The 20,659-nt window shown below is 45.6% G+C and overlaps 2 protein-coding genes across 2 annotated transcripts in view; one reads left to right on the forward strand and one right to left on the reverse strand.

Moving 5' to 3' along the window:
- The window catches only part of THSD7A (thrombospondin type 1 domain containing 7A), a 496,216-nt gene that overhangs the window by 102,551 nt on the left and 373,006 nt on the right, over positions 1–20,659 (forward strand). The window lies entirely within an intron of this gene.
- Positions 1,993–3,650, reverse strand: LOC141981721 (myb/SANT-like DNA-binding domain-containing protein 7). The gene is made up of 2 exons (XM_074943357.1): positions 2,988–3,650; positions 1,993–2,408 (listed from the first exon to the last, which is right to left on the reverse strand). Exons 1-2 carry the CDS (start codon positions 3,568–3,570, stop codon positions 2,323–2,325), a joined length of 669 nt encoding a protein of 222 aa, XP_074799458.1. The 5' UTR covers positions 3,571–3,650; the 3' UTR covers positions 1,993–2,322.

A 20,659-nucleotide genomic window follows, 5' to 3' on the forward strand; every position in this document is an offset into this window, starting at 1 on the left:
GTACTCATTTGCCTCCTGCCCTGTCTAGGGGACTCATTCCTCTAGGTCACACTGCAGTCACTCACAGAGAAGGTGCTGCGAGGTAGATCTAGCCATGTATCAATCAGAGGCCAGGCTAACCTCCTTGTTCCAATAAGAACAATAACTTAGGTGCACCATTTCTTATTGGAACCCTCCGTGAAGTCCTGCCTGAACTACTCCTTGATGTAAAGCCACCCCCTTTGTGGATTTTAGCCTCCTGAAGCCAACCCTGTAAGCCGTGTCGTCAGTCGCCCCTCCCTCCGTCAGAGCAACGGCAGACAATCATTCCGCGCCTTTTTTCTGTGCGGACGCCATACCAAGGCAAGCATGGAGTCCGCTCAGCTCACTTTGGCAATTAGGAGCACATTAAACACCACGCGCATTATCCAGCAGTATATGCAGCACCAGAACCTGGCAAAGTGCTACCGGGCGAGGAGGCGACGTCAGCGCGGTCACGTGAGTGATCAGGACATGGACACAGATTTCTCTGAAAGCATGGGCCCTGCCAATGCATGCATAATGGTGCTAATGGGGCAGGTTCATGCTGTGGAACGCCGATTCTGGGCTCGGGAAACAAGCACAGACTGGTGGGACCGCATAGTGTTGCAGGTCTGGGACGATTCCCAGTGGCTGCGAAACTTTCGCATGCGTAAGGGCACTTTCATGGAACTTTGTGACTTGCTTCACCCCTGCCCTGAAGCGCATGAATACCAAGATGAGAGCAGCCCTCACAGTTGAGAAATGAGTGGCGATAGCCCTGTGGAAGCTTGCAACGCCAGACAGCTACCGGTCAGTTGGGAATCAATTTGGAGTGGGCAAATCTACTGTGGGGGCTGCTGTGATGCAAGTAGCCCACGCAATCAAAGATCTGCTGATATCAAGGGTAGTGACCTTGGGAAATGTGCAGGTCATAGTGGATGGCTTTGCTGCAATGGGATTCCCTAACTGTGGTGGGGCCATAGACGGAACCCATATCCCTATCTTGGCACCGGAGCACCAAGCCGGCGAGTACATAAACCGCAAGGGGTACTTTTCAATAGTGCTGCAAGCTCTGGTGGATCACAAGGGACGTTTCACCAACATCAACGTGGGATGGCCGGGAAAGGTACATGACGCTCGCATCTTCAGGAACTCTGGTCTGTTTCAAAAGCTTCAAGAAGGGACTTTATTCCCAGACCAGAAAATAACTGTTGGGGATGTTGAAATGCCTATATGTATCCTTGGGGACCCAGCCTACCCCTTAATGCCATGGCTCATGAAGCCGTACACAGGCAGCCTGGACAGCAGTCAGGAGCTGTTCAACTACAGGCTGAGCAAGTGCAGAATGGTGGTAGAATGTGCATTTGGACGTTTAAAGGCGCGCTGGCGCAGTTTACTGACTTGGTTAGACCTCAGCGAAACCAATATTCCCACTGTTGTTACTGCTTGCTGTGTTCTCCACAATATCTGTGAGAGTAAGGGGGAGACGTTTATGGCGGGGTGGGAGGTTCAGGCAAATCGCCTGGCTGCTGGTTACGCTCAGCCAGACACCAGGGCGGTTAGAAGAGCACAGGAGGGTGCGGTACGCATCAGAGAGGCTTTGAAAACCAGTTTCATGACTGGCCAGGCTACGGTGTGAAAGTTCTGTTTGTTTCTCCTTGATGAAACCCCCCGCCCCTTGGTTCACTCTACTTCCTTGTAAGCTAACCACCCTCCCCTCCTCCCTTTGATCACCTCTTGCAGAGGCAATAAAGTCATTGTTGCTTCACATTCATGCATTCTTTATTCATTCATCACACAAATAGGGGGATGACTACCAAGGTAGCCCAGGAGGGATGGTGGAGGAGGGAAGGAAAATGCCACACAGCACTTTAAAAGTTTACATCTTTAAAATTTATTGAATGACAGCCTTCTTTTTTTGGGGCAATCCTCTGTGGTGGAGTGGCTGGTTGGCCGGTGGCCCCCCCACCGCGTTCTTGGGCGTCTGGGTGTGGAGGCTATGGAACTTGGGGAGGAGGGCGGTTGGTTACACAGGGGCTGTAGTGGCAGTCTGTGCTCCAGCTGCCTTTGCTGCAGCTCAACCATACACTGGAGCATACTGGTTTGGTCCTCCAGCAGCCTCAGCATTGAATCCTGCCTCCTCTCATCATGCTGTCGCCACATTCGAGCTTCAGCCCTCTCTTCAGCCCGCCACTTACTCTCTTCAGCCCGCCACCTCTCCTCCTGGTCATTTTGTGCTTTCCTGCAGTCTGACATTATTTGCCTCCACGCATTCGTCTGTGCTCTGTCAGTGTGGGAGGACAGCATGAGCTCGGAGAACATTTAATCTCGAGTGCGTTTTTTTTTCTTTCTAATCTTCACTAGCCTCTGGGAAGGAGAAGATCCTGTGATCATTGAAACACATGCAGCTGGTGGAGAAAAGAAAAGGGACAGTGGTATTTAAAAAGACACATTTTATAAAACACTGGCTACACTCTTTCAGGGTAAACCTTGCTGTTAACATTACATACATAGCACATGTGCTTTCGTTACAAGGTCGCATTTTGCCTCCCCCCACCGCGTGGCTACCCCCTCAACCCTCCCCCCTCCCTGTGGCTAACAGCGGGGAACATTTCTGTTCAGCCGCAGGCAAACAGCCCAGCAGGAATGGGCTCCTCTGAGTGTCCCCTGAAGAAAAGCACCCTATTTCAACCAGGTGACCATGGATTATATCTCACTCTCCTGAGGATAACACATGAACGGATGTTGCTTGAACGCCAGCAAACATACACTGCAATGCTTTGTTGTACAATGATTCCCCAGTACGTGTTACTGGCCTGGAGTGGTATAGTGTCCTACCATGAAGGACGCAATAATTCTGCCCTCCCCAGAAACCTTTTGCAAAGGCTTTGGGAGTATATCCAGGAGAGCCGCGAATGCCAGGGCAGAGTAATCCTTTCACATGCTTGCTTTTAAACCATGTATAGTATTTTAAAAGGTACACTCACCGGAGGTCCCTTCTCCGCCTGCTGGGTCCAGGAGGCAGCCTTGGGTGGGTTCAGGGGGTACTGGCTCCAGGTCCAGGGTGAGAAACAGTTCCTGGCTGTCGGGAAAACCGGTTTCTCCGCTTGCTTGCTGTGAGCTATCTACAACCTCCTCCTCATCATCATCTTCTTCGTCCCCAAAACCTGCTTCCGTATTGCCTCCATCTCCATTGAAGGAGTCAAACAACACGGCTGGGGTAGTGGTGGCTGAACCCCCTAAAATGGCATGCAGCTCATCATAGAAGCGGCATGTTTGGGGCTCTGACCCGGAGCGGCCGTTCGCCTCTCTGGTTTTCTGGTAGGCTTGCCTCAGCTCCTTCAGTTTCACGCGGCACTGCTTCGGGTCCCTGTTATGGCCTCTGTCCTTCATGCCCTGGGAGATCTTGACAAAGGTTTTGGCATTTTGAAAACTGGAACGGAGTTCTGATAGCACGGATTCCTCTCCCCATACAGCGATCAGATCCCGTACCTCCCGTTCGGTCCATGCTGGAGCTCTTTTGCGATTCTGAGACTCCATCATGGTCACCTCTGCTGATGAGCTCTGCATGGTCACCTGCAGCTTGCCACGCTGGCCAAACAGGAAATGAGATTCAAAAGTTCGCGGTTCTTTTCCTGTCTACCTGGCCAGTGCATCTGAGTTGAGAGTGCTGTCCAGAGCAGTCAAAATGGAGCACTCTGGGATAGCTCCCGGAGGCCAATACCGTCGAATTGTGTCCACAGTACCCCAAATTCGACCCGGCAAGGCCGATTTAAGCGCTAATCCGCTTGTCAGGGGTGGAGTAAGGAAATCGATTTTAAGAGCCCTTTAAGTCGAAATAAAGGGCTTCATCGTGTGGACGGGTGCAGGTTTACATCGATTTAATGCTGCTAAATTCGACCTAAAGTCCTAGTGTAGACCAGGGCTAATTTTGTGACCCACACCCTTAATCTCTTCACCTTCCTGCCAGAAAATGCTTCCTCCTTCTTTTTAGTGCCAGTGCTCTATTCTAGAAGGGAGAGAAGACCATGGGAGAGGTGTCAGGCTTCTCTGTTGCCTGAAAACTAGGGCATTCCCCTGTAACCAGGGGGAGAAACTATAGCTGGTCACCTGCAGCCCTTGTAAGATCTGTTAGATGCATGACAAGGCTACCAAATGTGTGAGTGTCATGCAAGATGTGTGATCCTTGCAAGTCTGAATAAGTATCATAAAGCTAGAATGTGCAACAAGTATTGATATTCACAGCTACTGTGAGAGATCTAGTTGTCCTCCTTGAAGGCTTTCCTGAACCTCAAGTGGAGTGGTAATCTGAATGCCCTCTAAAATTTTTCATATTTGCCTGATGGTATTGATTACCATTGAAAACCTTGTCAATAACTTTTTAAATTAACCATTGGGATCTGTCCTTGGGGGATGGAGGGTTCCATTTTTGAGTGGAGACAGAAGAAGGTTAGTCGAGTAAGGCTTGGTCTACACTAGAAAATTAGGTCAGTTTAACTACTTTGGGGTCTGGGGTGTGAAAAATCCACCCCGAGTGGTATTGTTAAAATGACCTAAATCTCCATGTAGATAGCGCTAGATCAATGGAATAATTCTTCCGTCAACCTAGCTATCGTCTCTCAGGGAGGTGGATTACCTACACTGGCAGGAGAACCCCTCCTGTTGGCATAGGAGGTAATGTCTACACGGAAGCATTACAGCGGTGCAGCTGCAGTGGCTCAGCTGTGCCGCTGTAGCATTTTAAGTGTAGACATACCATAAAGCTATGGCTACACAATACATTTCTGTCAGTGGCATGAAGAACATGTACTCGCGTAGCACTGCCTAGCATAGGTTTATGTAACTGTGTAGACAGTGGGGCATGGCTTATGTGAGCAGAGTACACACATGCCTGAAGGGTGTGGGTATGTACCCAAGTATATACCCTACATGGCTCTATATTCACCCAAACTGTGCCTTCACATCTACACTTCTATATTTGTGCATGTGGTGTCCCATTGCCTGCCAGCTGCTGAAGCCTGTCCCTGCCTCAGGAAAAGACCCTGGTAGCAGGGAAATAAATTGGTACTGGAGAAGGTCTCTGGCAGGGGGGATGCAGTGGGGATATGCTCAGCCTTTCCTTGCTGCCTCCTCCCTGCCCAGAACCTTTCACTGACATGGGTAGCTACATGCTGCAGTGTCAAAGCAGCTTGCTTTCCACTGCAGCATGCAGCATATAGTTACGCATATCCTACTCACCACTGAAAGTGGTGTGTAATGTAGACATAGCCTTAAAAAGAAAACTATGGCAGCTCTTTCTAAACCTCTTGGCTGCTTTACTGTTAGTGAGTCAGGAGCAGCTAGACTAGTGGGCAGAGTGCAGGTAAGGCTATAAAAGTTGCATGATGATTAATTTTATCCTATTGATACCCCTCTGTGTATGGTGTGCGTGTGTGTATATATAGTTATGTATGTGTGCATATATTTGTATGTTGCTGTATTCAATTTCATTTACAATTACAAATACAGATTAAGTCATTAAAACCCATAGAATTATTCTGGCTTTACACAAATGTAAATGAATTTAGATCTGGTTATCCGTGTGCATTTTTTCTATCTATCTAATCTATCTATCCAAGCAACTTGCTACATTATAACAATATGCATAAGTTTTATATTAAACTATTCAGGTAACAAGTGCAGTAGTAACAAAAATGTGTTGTATTAATGTTGTAAATAAAAGGGAATGTATGGGTATGTCTACACTATGAAATTAGGTCGAATTTATAGAAGTCTTTTTTTTAGAAATCGTTTTTATATAGTCGATTGCGTGTGTCCCCACACAAAATGCTCTAAGTGCATTAACTTGGCGGAGTGCTTCCACAGTACCGAGGCTAGTGTCGACTTCCAGAGCGTTGCACTGTGGGTAGCTATCCCACAGTTCCCCCAGTCTCTGCCGCCCATTGGAATTCTGGGTTGAGATCCCAATGCCTAATGGGGCAAAAACATTGTCGCGGGTGGTTCTGGGTACATGTCATCAGGCCCTCCCTCCCTCTGTGAAAGCAATGGCAGACAATCGTTTTGTGCCTTTTTTTCCTGAGTTACCTGTGCAGATGCCATACCACGGCAAGCATGGAGCCCGCTCAGTTCACTGTCACCGTACGTCTCCTGGGTGCTGGCAGACGCAGTACTGCATTGCTACACAGCAGCAGCCCATTGCCTTGTGGCAGCAGACAGTGCAATAGGCCTGATAACCATCGTCATCATGTCCGAGGTGCTCCTGGCCACCTCGGTAAGGTCGGTCAGGAGCGCCTGGGCAGACATGGGCGCAGGGACTAAAATAGGATTGACCTGACTAAAACAGGTCATTCTCTTTAGTCCTGCCAGCAGTCCTACTGCATCGTCTTCTGGCGAGCAGGCAGGAGATGAGGATGGCTGGCAGTCCTATTGCACCGTCTGCTGCCAGCCAAAGATGTAAAAGATAGATGAAGTGGATCAAAACAAGAAATACACCAGATTTGTTTTGTATTCATTTGTTCCCTCCCTCCCTCCCTGAAATCAACAGCCGACAATCGTTTCGGTGAGGTCAGTCAGGGGCACCTTGAAAAGTTTAATGGAGATTCAGTCCTGCCTGAAATACTGGGGGGGAAGGATAGCTCAGTGGGTTGAGTATTGGGTTGAGCATTGGCCTGCTAAACCCAGGGTTTTGAGTTCAATCATGGAGGGGGCCATTCTGTGTGACAGTTGTTTTTGTTTCTCCTTGATGTAAAGCCACCCCCTTCGTTGATTTTAATTCCCTGTAAGCCAATCCTGTAAGCCATGTCGTCAGTCACCCCTCCCTCCGTCAGAGCAACGGCAGAGAATCATTCAGTGCCTTTTTTCTGTGCAGACTAAGGCAAGTATGGAGCGCACTCAGATCACTTTGGCAATTAGGAGCACATTAAACACCACGCGCATTATCCAGCAGTATATGCAGCACCAGAACCTGGCAAAGCGAAACCGGGCGAGTAGGTGACGTTAGCGCGGTGACGAGAGTGATGAGGACGTGGACACAGACTTCTCTCAAAGCACGGGCCCTGGCAATGTGGGCATCATGGTGCTAATGGGGCAGGTTCATGCGGTGGAATGCCGATTCTGGGCCCAGGAAACAAGCACAGACCGGTGGGACCGCATAGTGTTGCAGGTCTGGGACAATTCCTAGTGGCTGTGAAACTTTCGCGTGTGTAAGGGCACTTTCATGGAACTTTGTGACTTGCTTTCCCCTGCCTTGAGGCGCAAGAATACCAAGATGAGAGCAGCCCTCACAGTTGAGAAGCGAGTGGCAATAGCCCTGTGGAAGCTTGCAACGCCAGACCGCTACCGGTCAGTCGGGAATCAATTTGGAGTGGGCAAATCTACTGTGGGAGCTGCTGTGATGCAAGTGGCCAACGCAATCAAAGATCTGCTGATATCAAAGGCAGTGACCCTGGGAAATGTGCAGGTCATAGTGGATGGCTTTGCTGCAATGGGATTCCCTAACTGTGGTGGGGCCATAGACGGAACCCATATCCCTATCTTGGCACCGGAGCACCAAGCCGGCGAGTACATAAACCGCAAGGGGTACTTTTCAATAGTGCTGCAAGCACTGGTGGATCACAAGGGATGTTTCACCAACATCAACGTGGGATGGCCGGGAAAGGTACATGACGCTCGCATCTTCAGGAACTCTGGTCTGTTTCAAAAGCTGCAGGAAGGGACTTTATTCCCAGACCAGAAAATAACCATTGGGGATGTTGAAATGCCTATAGTTATCCTTGGGGACCCAGCCTACCCCTTAATGCCCTGGCTCATGAAGCCATACACAGGCAGCCTGGACAGTAGTCAGGAGCTGTTCAACTACAGGCTGAGCAAGTGCAGAATGGTGGTAGAATGTGCATTTGGATGTTTAAAGGCACGCTGGCGCAGTTTACTGACTTGCTTAGACCTCATGAAACCAATATTCCCACTGTCATTACTGCTTGCTGTGCTCTCCACAATCTCTGTGAGAGTAAGGGGGAGACGTTTATGGTGGGGTGGGAGGTTGAGGCAAATCGCCTGGCCACTGGTTACGCGGATCCAGACACCAGGGCGGTTAGAAGAGCACAGGAGGGTGCGGTGTGCATCAGAGAAGCTTTGAAAACCAGTTTTATGACTGGTCAGGCTATGGTGTGAAAGTTCTGTTTGTTTCTCCTTGATGAACCCCCAGCCCTTTGGTTCACTCTACTTCCCTGTAAGCTAACCACCCTTCCCTCCTCCCTTTGATCACCACTTGCAGAGGCAATAAAGTCATTGTTGCTTCACATTCATGCATTCTTTATTAATTCATCACAAAAATAGGGGGATAACTGCCAAGGTAGCCCAGGAGGGGTGGTGGAGGAGGGAAGGACAAGGCCACAAGCACTTTAAAAGTTTAAAACTTTAGAACTTTATTGAATGCCAGCCTTCTGTTGCTTGGGAAATCCTCTGGGGTGGAGTGGCTGGGTGGCCGCGTTCTTGGGCGTCTGGGTGAGGAGGCTGTGGAACCTGGGGAGGAGGGCGGTTGGTTACACAGGGGCTATAGCGGCGGTCTGTGCTCCTGCTGCCTTTCCAGCAGCTCAGCCATACGCTGGAGCATATTAGTTTGATCCTCCAGCAGACTCAGCATTGAATCCTGCCCCCTCTCATCACGCTGCCACCACCTATCAGCTTCAGCCCTCTCTTCAGCCTGCCACTTACTCTCTTCAGCCCGCCACCTCTCCTGCCGGTCATTTTGTGCTTTCCTGCACTCTGACATTGTCTGCCTCCACGCATTCGTCTGTGCTCTGTCAGTGTGGGAGGACAGCATGAGCTCAGAGAACATTTCATCGTGAGTGCGTTTTTTTCGCCTTCTAATCTTCGCTAGCCTCTGGGAAGGAGAAGATCCTGTGATCCTTGAAACACATGCAGCTGGTGGAGAAAAAAAAAAGGGACAGTGGTATTTAAAAAGACACATTTTATAGAACAATGGGTACACTCTTTCACGGTAAACCTTGCTGTTAACATTACATACATAGCACATGTGCTTTTGTTACAAGGTTGCATTTTGCCTCCCCCCACCGCATGGTTAAACCCCCCCCCCCCATGGCTAACAGCGGGGAACATTTCTGTTCAGCCACAGGCAAACAGCCCAGCAGGAACGGGCACCTCTGAATGTCCCCTTAAGAAAAGCACTCTATTTGAACCAGGTGACCATGAATGATATCACTCTCTTGAGGATAACACAGGGAGATAAAGAACGGATGTTGTTTGAACGCCAGCAAACATACACTGCAATGCTTTGTTCTGCAATGATTCCTGACTACGTGCTACTGGCCTGGCATGGTAAAGTGTCCTACCATGGTGGACGGAATAAGGCTGCCCTCCCCAGAAACCTTTTGCAAAGGCTTTAGGAGTACATCCAGGAGAGCTTTATGGAGATGTCCCTGGAAGATTTCCGCTCCATCCCCAGACACATTAACAGACTTTTCCAGTAGCTGTACTGGCTGCGAATGCCAGGGCAAATTAATCATTAAACATGCTTGCTTTTAAACCATGTATACTATTTAAAAATGTACATTCACCAGAGGTCCCTTCTCCGCCTGGCGGGTCCGGGAGGCAGCCTTGGGTGGGTTTGGGGGGTAACCAGGGTGAGAAACAGTTCCTGGCTGTCGGGAAAACCGGTTTCTTCACTTGCTTGCTGTGAGCTATCTACAACCTCATCATCATCATCTTCCTCCTCCCCCAGACCTTCCATGTTGCCTCCATCTCCATTGAAGGAGTCAAACAACACGGCTGGGGTAGTGGTGGCTGAACCCCCTAAAATGGCATGCAGCTCATCATAGAAGCGGCATGTTTGGGGCTCTGACCCGGAGCGGCCGTTCGCCCCTCTGGTTTTCTGGTAGGCTTGCCTCAGCAACTTGAGTTTCACGCGGCACTGCTTCGTATCCCTGTTATGGCCTCTGTCCTTCATGCCCTTGGAGATTTTGAGAAATGTTCTGGCATTTCAAAAACTGGAACGGAGTTCTGATAGCACGGATTCCTCTCCCCATACAGCGATCGGATCCCTTACCTCCCGTTCAGTCCATGCTGGAGCTCTTTTGCGATTCTGGGACTCCATCATGGTCACCTCTGCTGATGAGCTCTGCATGGTCACCTCTGCTGATGAGCTCTGCACTCACTTGCAGCTTGCCACGCTGGCCAAACAGGAAGTGAAATTCAAAAGTTCGTGGGCCTTTTCCTGTCTACCTGCCCAATGCATCTGAGTTGAGAGTGCTGTCCAGAGCAGTCACAATGGAGCACTCTGGGATAGCTCCCGGAGGCCAATACCGACTAATTGCATCCACAGCCGCCCCAAATTCAACCCAGCAAGGCCGATTTCAGCGCTAATCCCCCTAAAAAGAAATAGTTTTTAAGAGCCCTTTAAGTTGAAAAAAAGGGCTTCATCGTGTGGACGGGTGCAGGGTTAAATCGATTTAATGCTGCTAAATTCTACCTCAACTCCTAGTGTAGACCAGGGCTATCTTGGTTTAAAATTTTCATTGTAATCTTGGCTATACGCCGGTCAAATTACCAAGGTGACATGGAAGACCAAAGATGATGATAGGTGTATATTTTACTAAACAAATATAGTACTATATGCATTTATCAACTGTGTGGTCTGAATGTGTTTCTCAGAAGCAGATGGTATAGATAGAATAGACTAGATGACCTCCTGAGGTCCCTTCCAACCCTGATATTCTATGATTCTATGAATAACATACATATTTTTTTCCTGTATACACACACGCTATTTTTGGGAGGAGAGGGGGTGATGCTAAGGTAGATGGGAATATCTGTGATACATTTTTAGGCCATTGCATACTCTTCTGATATAGGTACTAAATTTTAGATACCAACTCATTTTTGAGAGCATTAGGTAATACTGGCATCAATTTGGTGACTAAATCCAGAAATCTGATAGGCAGCATGGGTCAGTGGATTCGGAGTTAGGCTGGGAGTCAAGAGACCTGGGCTGTATCTTTGGCTCTGTCAGCCTTGGGCAAGTCACTTCACTTCTGTTTCCTTTTCCACCCTTTGCTCTTTGGGGAGGGGCTGTCTCTTACTATGCTTTGTGTAGTGTGTGGCACAATGGGACTTCAGTCTTGGTTGGGGCTGTTGGATGCTATTTTAATGCAAGTAGTAGTAATGCTTTTTCTAGAGGCCTTGATACATTTTCTCTTTCTATTAACTTCAAAATAAAAGCAAATATTTTAATGTGCAGTATACCAAAAAAGCCATTGGCAGAATTAGAGCTGGTCAGGAATTTCCTACGGGAATAATTTTCTGACAGAAAACAAGACAATCTATTCCCCCATTAGCAGCATGCCATTTGGCAAAGACCATCCTCATGCTGCTCATTGCAGAACTATCCTTTCTGTGGTGGAAGCATTGTAGAGTGCCCAGCTTGCCTGACCAATTGTGATAAAATAGTGACAGCAAAGTTACATAACTTGCGTCTAAAACTCACACATCACATTCAGTAATGTATGTGATGGCTTGCAATTTCTTAAATGAACTGAACATTCATCTTCAATTTCAGAGAAATATCTATAGAGTGAGTTAGCAATGAAGGTGCAGGAACACAGTAAAACAAATTTAATTGCTTTCCTGTTCAAAATATGTACAGTGAGAAGAGTTTCCAAATCACTTGCAGTACTTTCTGTAAGTTGAATAAAATTTTCAGATACAAACTGTCCCCCTTAGAAATATCATAAAACTAGAAAAGCTCAAGGGCAAGTTAGTGTTTTGGTGACTGATGATGTGTCTATCTGGAAGCTCAGTCAATGTGAATAATAGATGTTTTTTATGAGACTTAGTACTAGAAAATGCAGAAATTATAGCCAATGATAAAAATATTTCCATTAAGAAAGAAAGGAATCTGGTTCAATGGGAAAAGTTAATGTTTTATTAATTTTTTTTTGTTGGCTTTTCATTCTTTTCCCTTGCGGTCCTGGTGTATCTGCTGTTAGTGAATATGCAAAATCCCAACTTGCTTAATAGAGTCATTAAAGTGGAAACAAACTAAGAAAGTTATGTAACAAATTCTTCTGAAGTGTAAAACAAATTATAGCCATATAAAATTTTTTAAAAATTGTTTCCAGTGGATGCAAATCCCATCAGATGCCACCTTTAAAGTAGTTCTTCTCTGAAAATGATTCCACAGTCTCGTTTTTTTATGATTCTCATCCATTTTGTTGACTTTTTTCCATCTCCTTAACCTGTAATTCAAAGCTTTATATGCCATGACAGACACTGAACCGCCTTCCCTTCAGCTCGTTGTCTCTGACTTTCTTTTCAACCTCTAATATGAACAGTGATCACACACAATCCCATGGGTTGGGTTTGTGGGTTGTGTCCAGTGCAAGCAAAGCTCAGCCATAGTCAATGGAATATTTTCTTATAAATGATTCAAGAGCTCCTTTAGTATTTATTTATCATCAGCCAGCATGTTACTGTTTCTGGCATTTTGCCAAGTTAGTCTCGCTTTATGTATTTTGATTTATTCAAAAAGTTTCCCACACCAGCACCTGGCTGCAAGGTCCATTGGATGTGTTACAAACCAGGACTTGTGACAATCAGAGTCTGCTGCCACTATCCTATTCCTGACAAGTAGGTTGCAAACCTGCCTTATCACATTCAATCAATAACTGATTATTGGGATCCCAGCTGTGCCTTCAGTTTGTAATCTGTAAAAATTTATAATCAATTTTACAGGTTCAAATTTACTAACAACTAAAGAGACCTCAGATAACCAAGCTTGATTGAGTTTTATTAAGCAATTTTTAGTAAGTGCATAACAGAAAAGGCAGACATTGCCAAAATCTGTTAGAACTGATTCTGCAGCCTCATGAGACGTCTGATTCCAGCCTGTTTGGGTCTAATAATTGCTAAATTTATAATCAGGTTGTTTACAATCACTTTCATTCTTCTTTCCATATCATGGATAAAAATATGTTCCAAGCACATGATTTGAACATCTGCCGCTTACTCATGCCCTTGCCATTAGCATATTATATTTATATATGCTTTTGTTTATTGCAGTTAGACCATTGCTCACTAAATCAAAAGGACAGGGTACTATGTCAAAAGTTTTTATATTTTTCTTAACTACAGCAAGCTGGTATTTTTCAACTTCTTAGCATGGCTATTATTGTAAATAGTGGTCCTTTTAGATTATTAATGGACAGAACATCAAATTGTCAAGCTCAAGTTTGGTTTATTAATCAAAGACTAGACATCTAAGATCAAACTACACAAACAGAATGGTGATAAATACCAACAGATCTGGGGTACCAGGCCTGTCTACTTGTACTGGGTCCAATTTGGTTAACAAGGTCTTTCTTATACATTACTTGTTTTTTAATATTACAGTATGTGGCTAACTGCATAACTTGTTATCCAATCACTAGTAAAGGGCAACTTGTTGACTACATGGTTTAAAACATTCCACTATGCCTTATATTTCCATCGAAACAACGTTGGCCAATACAACTGAACGCAAGTTGAAAACATGTTTTTGCCAACTACTTCATTTTGTGCTTTTGCATTTGGAATATTTTATATGCCTGCAAAACTTATTCCTTTCTTGTGGTTTTAGCATAGCACAAGTTAAAAATAGTTTGAGGTATATTATATACTTACACTTTAAAACAATCTAGCTAGTATATTTCCTCTGTGTGCATGTCTCTCTCTCTCTCTCTCTCTCTCTCTCTCAATGTTACTTACAAGGCTTTGTGGGAGTTCTTAAGCATAGCCATGATAAATGCTTAGGCTGTAGGCCTTATGTGTCAGCACTACAAATCGTTATGGATACTTTCACAAACAAGCTAATAGATCCTGTAACAGTCTGACCTATAGGTCAACAGCAGGGAGTTGACTCTTTCACAGCAGGTAAATAACATGATCAATATAGAATGCTTTTTCTCTGAAAACTGAAAAAGTGCATCCTAAGCCAGTTACCTTAGCTAGACACCTTAAACTGTAAAAGTGTATTCTTCCTTCTTGACGTACAAGTGCAGTGCTTGCAGAGAATGGGGAAAGCTGCTGGTGCTACTCTTGAGGGGATTGCTTGGGTTTCTGCCATGGCTACCACTGTTTCCACATAGTTGCTACAGGCCTGAGAAGCAAAAATGTATATTACAGGTGGTGCAGAACTGTCCTCCCACAGGTGGAACTTTAGGTAGGTGGTATTGAGCCACAGGCACCACAGTCCAATTTCTTGACTTGCTTGGAGAGTATGCATGCCCGCCACACCAGTTCCCAAGTGCTATTGTTACTATTGTTTCTGTCCTTTGTGAGGTTTACAGAACAGGGAGGGGCTCCCATTCTAAGGCAGTCTGGCTCTGTTTTTACCTGTCTGAATGTTTTCCTTTTGATATTTATGCAAACTATTTTCTTAACGTTGACTTCCTCATGTATTACGAGTTGGCAGCGTTTACTTTCTTTTATCTTGCGTTTCTCTACTTTGGGAAGAAGAAACAAATATCTGGAGGGAAGCATCAGAGCTCCTTCTTGTTCAGGTGTGTGTGTTATGTTGATGCATCAAGTGAATATTTAATTTTTCCTGTGGAATTTATAGATTTACTTTTTTCCACTTTAACAGCCAAAGGGCTGCCTTTGCTATTTAGAATCCTGTGAAGTTACATGAACCCTGCCTCAATTTCAGTGTTTGACTGCATGCGTGTATCCACTCAGTCATACATTTTCACTTAGTCAATGTTATACAGAATATGCATCTATTTGGCTAAATAAAATGTAAAGAAGAAGACTGTACTGGTCTGAATCCTTAAAATTCCTCCTGGCCTGCAGAAAGGGAGTTGCATTTTTCTGTTGTTTTTGATTTTGTATCTACAGAAACTCTTTTATCCAGGGAAATTCACCCTGCAAGACAAATGAAATGGCAAAGCTCCAACAGGCAAAGCCCTGTTATGCACTGTTACATCAATTTGACACTGGTTAACTCCACTGAAGTGGAAAGTTGAGGAGTAATTCAATTGAGAATCATATCCCAGGACAGTAAACTCAGACAAGTTTTGTGACAACCTAAACACATTTTCTAAAAATTCTTGGTGGTTTTCCCCCTAGTAAAACTAGGTTAAATTTCTCAAACTTAAAATAATTGATTTGCTGTCAGAGGGAAGTAGCTACCATATTCATGCTAGGTACACATTATGGCTGCTCTCTGATGCTATAAATATTTACTGCTGAGCGTAGTCCCACTGCAAGGCCCTTAGTTTATTTTGTGTGGTATTGTTATGTGGTGGTATACAGCAGAAATGTTTCATCCTAGAAAAAGATGCATCTCTGTGTATGCCGTGATTCCTGTTTGTAATAATGAAGTGTTCCGAGATCCTTTTAACCCAAAGGAGCAATACAATTTTAAAATTAAGCTTTGAATCATTTTTGATTTAAAAAAAAAGTTTTTCTGCGTACTTAACTAATTCCTTAGATATGATTTTGTTCTAGTAATATCAGTGTTCTGTTTCTTAAGAAATATTTTCTTTTTGTTCTGTATCTACACATTGTCTAGAACAGTGATGCTCAGATCTCAGTGGTTCAGGAGCCAAAGAGCTATCCTAAAGCTAGTACCAGTCTTGATAAGCAGCTTTTTATTATTATTATTATTTTATTATATTTTTCCATAGGTGAGAAAGCTGTATTGGATATCCTGTCACATGGGTGAAAGTGTGTTTAAAAAAAAAAAAAGTGTGTGTGGAGGGAGGGGGGGCAGCGGCGCATGGGACAGAAGGTTCAGTAGGCTCTGCAAATATGTAGCCATTGCCAGCCTGATAGTCAGGAAGTGTCTCTTTGGCGCTTTTTACAAGAATATATATTCTTCACCCATTAGAGAATTCACCCTCCTCGTATTTGAAAGTCAAATGTTAGTACTAACACTTTTCATAAAGAATCTATCAACTTTTATGTGAAAACTTAAATGTTCAGAAAACTGATGATTTTATTCTGCATAAGACTGACATGACATTATAAATGGTTAGCTGAGATTCAGTTTTGGGATTTTTGGTCTTCTGGGGGGGTGGTGGTGGTGGTGGTGGCTGCTTTTTTCTCTCAAAGATAGTTAGCAGAATATTAATGTAAAAAAACTCCCCTGGGGAGGTTTATTCCATTGTTTGGTATTTGTACGTCACTATATTCTGTTTGTACCTACATTGTAATAAATATACCAGACAGGATGTACATATTGTGATACAGTATGGCCAGAGGGCATCAGGAGTGTGTTAGAAAGGAGCCTTATTCCCTGTAGAGGGAAGAAAGTTTGCTATAGATTAATGAAAGCACCTGAAGCCAATTAGAGCACCTGAAGCCAGTCACCTGATAAAACCCCCCTGCTTCAATCAGACAAGGGAAAGAGTTGAAGCAGAGTGGATTGGTATTGGAGGAGAGAGCGGTTTGGAGGGAAGCAGAGGAGAGTTTGGAGAAGTGCTGCGGTGGGCTAAGAAGACCAAGACCCTAGGTAAAGGGACACCTGGTTTGTGCAGAGGGAGGGCAGGAAGCCCCACAAGCTGAAGGGCAGGAGAGGGAAGTAGCCCAGGGGAAGGAACCGCTAGTTCTAGTGGTTACCGCTATCCCTAGGACCCCTGGGCTGGGACCCGGAGTAGAGGGCGGGCCTGGGTCCCACCCTCTCCACCTCCTCCTCTAGGACACTAGTGGGACAGTTAATACCCCAGTTCAGGGGAAAGAAACGGTGCCCTGAACCCTCCCCAAGAAGAGAAATCACGAGACCCATCAAAGTAGTGCCGGCAATTTGCCACACGTGGTGTTACCAGTGGGATCTATGCGCTGGGGACTTAAACCAGGGTTAGCCAAAACCCTCCCATCCCTAAGATGGAACGTGGTCAAGGCCCTAATACAAGCCACCGCAGCCCAGCAGGAGGCTACCCGGGTCCAAGCAACCGCCCAACAGGAGGCGACTCGGATGCAGCAGGAGACTAATCGTCTGTTGATGAGTCAGGCTGCCCAGGACGGAGCCCTGCAATTTTGTGACCTGATCCACCTGACCCAGAAATGGCTGCGCCCTGGGGCCCTCAGCTCTGAGAAGATGATGGAGCTTCTGGTACTGGACCGGTATATGAGAGGGTTACCACTAGGCCCCCGGGCTTGGGTTGGCCAGAATGACCCTTCCACCGATGATGAGTTGGTCTCATTTGTGGAAAGATAGCTGGCAGCCCGCGAACTATTCCAGACCCCAGGGGGTGAGACACAAGAAACCAGGAAGCCAGTCCCAAACCCAAGGCCCCGGACTGTCGAGAACTCCAGAAGAACCATAACTGGGAGGAAAGACACCAAGGAATGGCCCGAGGCCACAAAGGGACCTGGGGGTTTGGGATCAGAGGGCGGCAACTGGAATAAGGGGGCGGTGTTACGAGTGTGGGGAATTGGGGCATATAGCAGCTCAATGCCCCAACAGGGAAGAGCCTATGCACTGTAATCTGGGGGATCACGGGGAGCAATGTGGCCTAATTGGCCTGGTAGGGGTCGCAGTGATCTCGCATGGGTATAGAAGATCAGTAAAAATTAATGGAATCAAAACCATAGCATTAGTAGATTCCAGGAGTGCTGTCACGCTGGTCTCGGGGAAGTTGGTGGGGCAAGACCAACTAACCTGGGCCAAAAACACAGGGGTAACGTGCGTTCATGGCACTGCAAATTTCTACCCCACAATCTTGGTACGAATTGAGATCCAGGGGAATACTACCAGGGTGACTGCAGGGGTGGTCCCCAGGCTCCCCTACCCTGTCTTAATTGGTAGGGACTTCCCCGGGTTTGAGAGCTTACTCCCCCCAGTAGAGCCAGGGGAGGGTAGCAACCCCCAGGCTGAGATGGACGCACCTACAGATTCTCTCACCCCAATGCTTGCCCAATTTGCCCCAGAGTTATTCTCATCCCCTGGAAAACCCCGAAAGTCTAGGTGGGAAAGGAGGGCAGATAGAAGATTAGGGACCAGGATTCTAGCAGAGAATCAGAAAACCTCCCTTGTTGGTAGGTGAACCTGTTCAGGAGGCCAGGAGATAATTCAGGCCAGTGAAGACTCAGAGGGGGTTCCTAGCCCAAGTAGGGGCAACCCAGGGGGTGGAGTAGAAACAGGCCCCCTGGAATTAGGTCAGTTTGGTACCGCACATGAGAATTTCGGGCAGGACCAAGCCAATGAACTGCTATGTGCAAATATGAGGGAGGAGGTAGTGGAAGTAAATGTCGTACCCATGGAATGAAAGACCAAGGCCATATTATGTGCTCAAACACGATCTGTTGTACAGGATAGCGGAAGTATGAGGGGAAGAAGTAGAGCAACTGTTAGTCCCACGGAAACACACAAGGGCAGTACTAGCGTAAGCTCACAGTTACCTATTTGGGGAACATCTAGGAGTAGACAAGACACTGGATAGAGTGCTAAGAAGGTTTTATTGGCCAGGAATATGTGCAGAGGTCTAGCTCTATTTTCATAGATTCATAGATATTAAGGTCAGAAGGGACCATTATGATCATCTAGTCTGACTTCCTGCACAACGCAGGCCACAGAATCTCACCAACCCACTCCTGCGAAAAACCTCTCACCTATGTCTGAGCTATTGAAGTCCTCAAATCGTGGTTTAAAGACTTCAAGGAGCAGAGAATCCTCCAGCAAGTGACCCGTGCCCCATGCTACAGAGGAAGGCAAAAAACCTCCAGGGCCTCTTTCAGTCTGCCCTGGAGGAAAATTCCTTCCCGACCCCAAATATGGTGATCAGCTAAACTCTGAGCATATGGGCCAGATTCACCAGCCAGATACCCAGGAAAGAATTCTCTGTAGTAACTCAGATCCCACCCCATCTAACATCCCATTACAGGCCATTGGGCCTATTTACCGTGAATATTTAAAGATCAATTAATTGCCAAAATCATGTTATCCCATCATACCGTCTCCTCCATAAACTTATCGAGTTTAATCTTAAAGCCAGATAGGTCTTTTGCCCCCACTGCTTCCCTTGGAAGGCTATTCCAAAACTTCACTCCTCTGATGGTTAGAAACCTTCGTCTAATTACAAGTCTAAACTTCCCGATGGCCAGTTTATATCCATTTGTTCTTGTGTGCACATTGGTACTGAGCTTAAATAATTCCTCTCCCTCTCCGATATTTATCTCTCTGATATATTTATAGAGAGCAATCATATCTCCCCTCAACCTTCTTTTGATTAGGCTAAACAAGCCAAGCTCCTTGAGTCTCCTTTCATAAGACAGGTTTTTCCGTTCCTCGTATCATCCTAGTAGCCCTTCTCTGTACCTGTTCCAGTTTGAATTCATCCTTCTTAAACATGGGAGACCAGAACTGCACACCATATTCCAGGTGAGGTCTCACCAGTGCCTTGTATAATGGTACTAAAACCTCCTTACCTCTACCGGAAATACCTCGCCTGATGCATCCCAAGACCGCATTAGCTTTTTCCATGGCCATATCACATTGGCAGCTCATAGTCATCCTATGATCAACCAATACTCCAAGGTCCTTCTCCTCCTCCGTTACTTCTAATTGATGAGTTCCCCAGCTTGTAACTAAAATTCATGTTATTAATCCCTAAATGCATGACCTTACACTTCTCACTATTAAATTTCATCCTATTACTATTACTCCAGTTTACAAGGTCATCCAAATCTTCCTGTATGATATCCCGGTCTCTCTCTAAATTGGCAATCCCTCCCAGCTTTGTATCGTCTGCAAACTTTATTAGCACACTCCCACTTTTTGTGCCGAGGTCAGTAATAAAAAGATTAAATAAGATTGGTCCCAAAACTGATCCCTGAGGAACTCCACTGGTAACCTCCCTCCAGCCTGAGAGTCCACCTTTCACTAGGACCTGCTGTGTCTCCCTGTTAACCATTTCCTTATCCACCTTTCAATTTTCATAATGATCCTCATGTTTTCCAATTTAACTAATAATTCCCCAGGTGGCACCATATTAAATGCCTTACTGAAATTGAGGTAGATTAGATCCATTGCATTTCCTTTGTCTAAAAAATCTGTTACTTTCTCAAAGAAAGAGATCACGATCTACCTTTTGTAAAACCACGTTGTATTTTGTCCCATTTACCATTGACCTCAACGTCCTTAACTACTTTCTCCTTCAAAATTTTTTCCAAGACCTTGCATACTACAGATGTCAAACTAACAGGCCTGTAATTACCCGGATCACTTTTTTCCCTTTCTTAAAAATAGGAACTATGTTAGCAATTCTCCAATCATACAGTACAACCCCTGAGTTTATAGATTCATTAAAAAAATTTTGCTAATGGGCTTGCAATTTCATGTGCCAGTTCCTTTACTATTCTTGGATGAAGATTATCTGGGCCCCCCTGATTTAAACCCATTAAGATGTTCGAGTTTCGCTTCTACCTCAGATATGGTAATATCTACCTCCATATCCTCATTCCCATTTGTCATGCTACCATTATCCCTAAGATCCTCTTTAGCCTTATTAAAGACTGAGGCAAAGTATTTGTTTAGATATTGGGCCATACCTAGATTATCCTTGACCTCCACTTCATCCTCAGTGTTTAGCGGTCCCACTTCTTCTTTCTTTGTTTTCTTCTTATTTATATGGCTATAGAACCTTTTACTATTGGTTTTAATTCCCTT

Source organism: Natator depressus, chromosome 2 (assembly GCF_965152275.1).
Source record: "Natator depressus isolate rNatDep1 chromosome 2, rNatDep2.hap1, whole genome shotgun sequence".
Taxonomy (NCBI): Eukaryota; Metazoa; Chordata; order Testudines; family Cheloniidae; genus Natator; species Natator depressus.

What these genes read in the sequence shown, in the direction of transcription:
- LOC141981721 (XM_074943357.1), bottom strand. Translation starts at nt 3,570, where the DNA reads ATGCAGAGCTCATCAGCAGAGGTGACCATGATGGAGTCTCAGAATCGC. An exon ending in AGGCGGAGAAGGGACCTCCG is followed by an intron (nt 2,409 to 2,987) that starts GTGAGTGTACCT and finishes TTTCTCCACCAG; the next exon opens with CTGCATGTGTTTCAATGATC.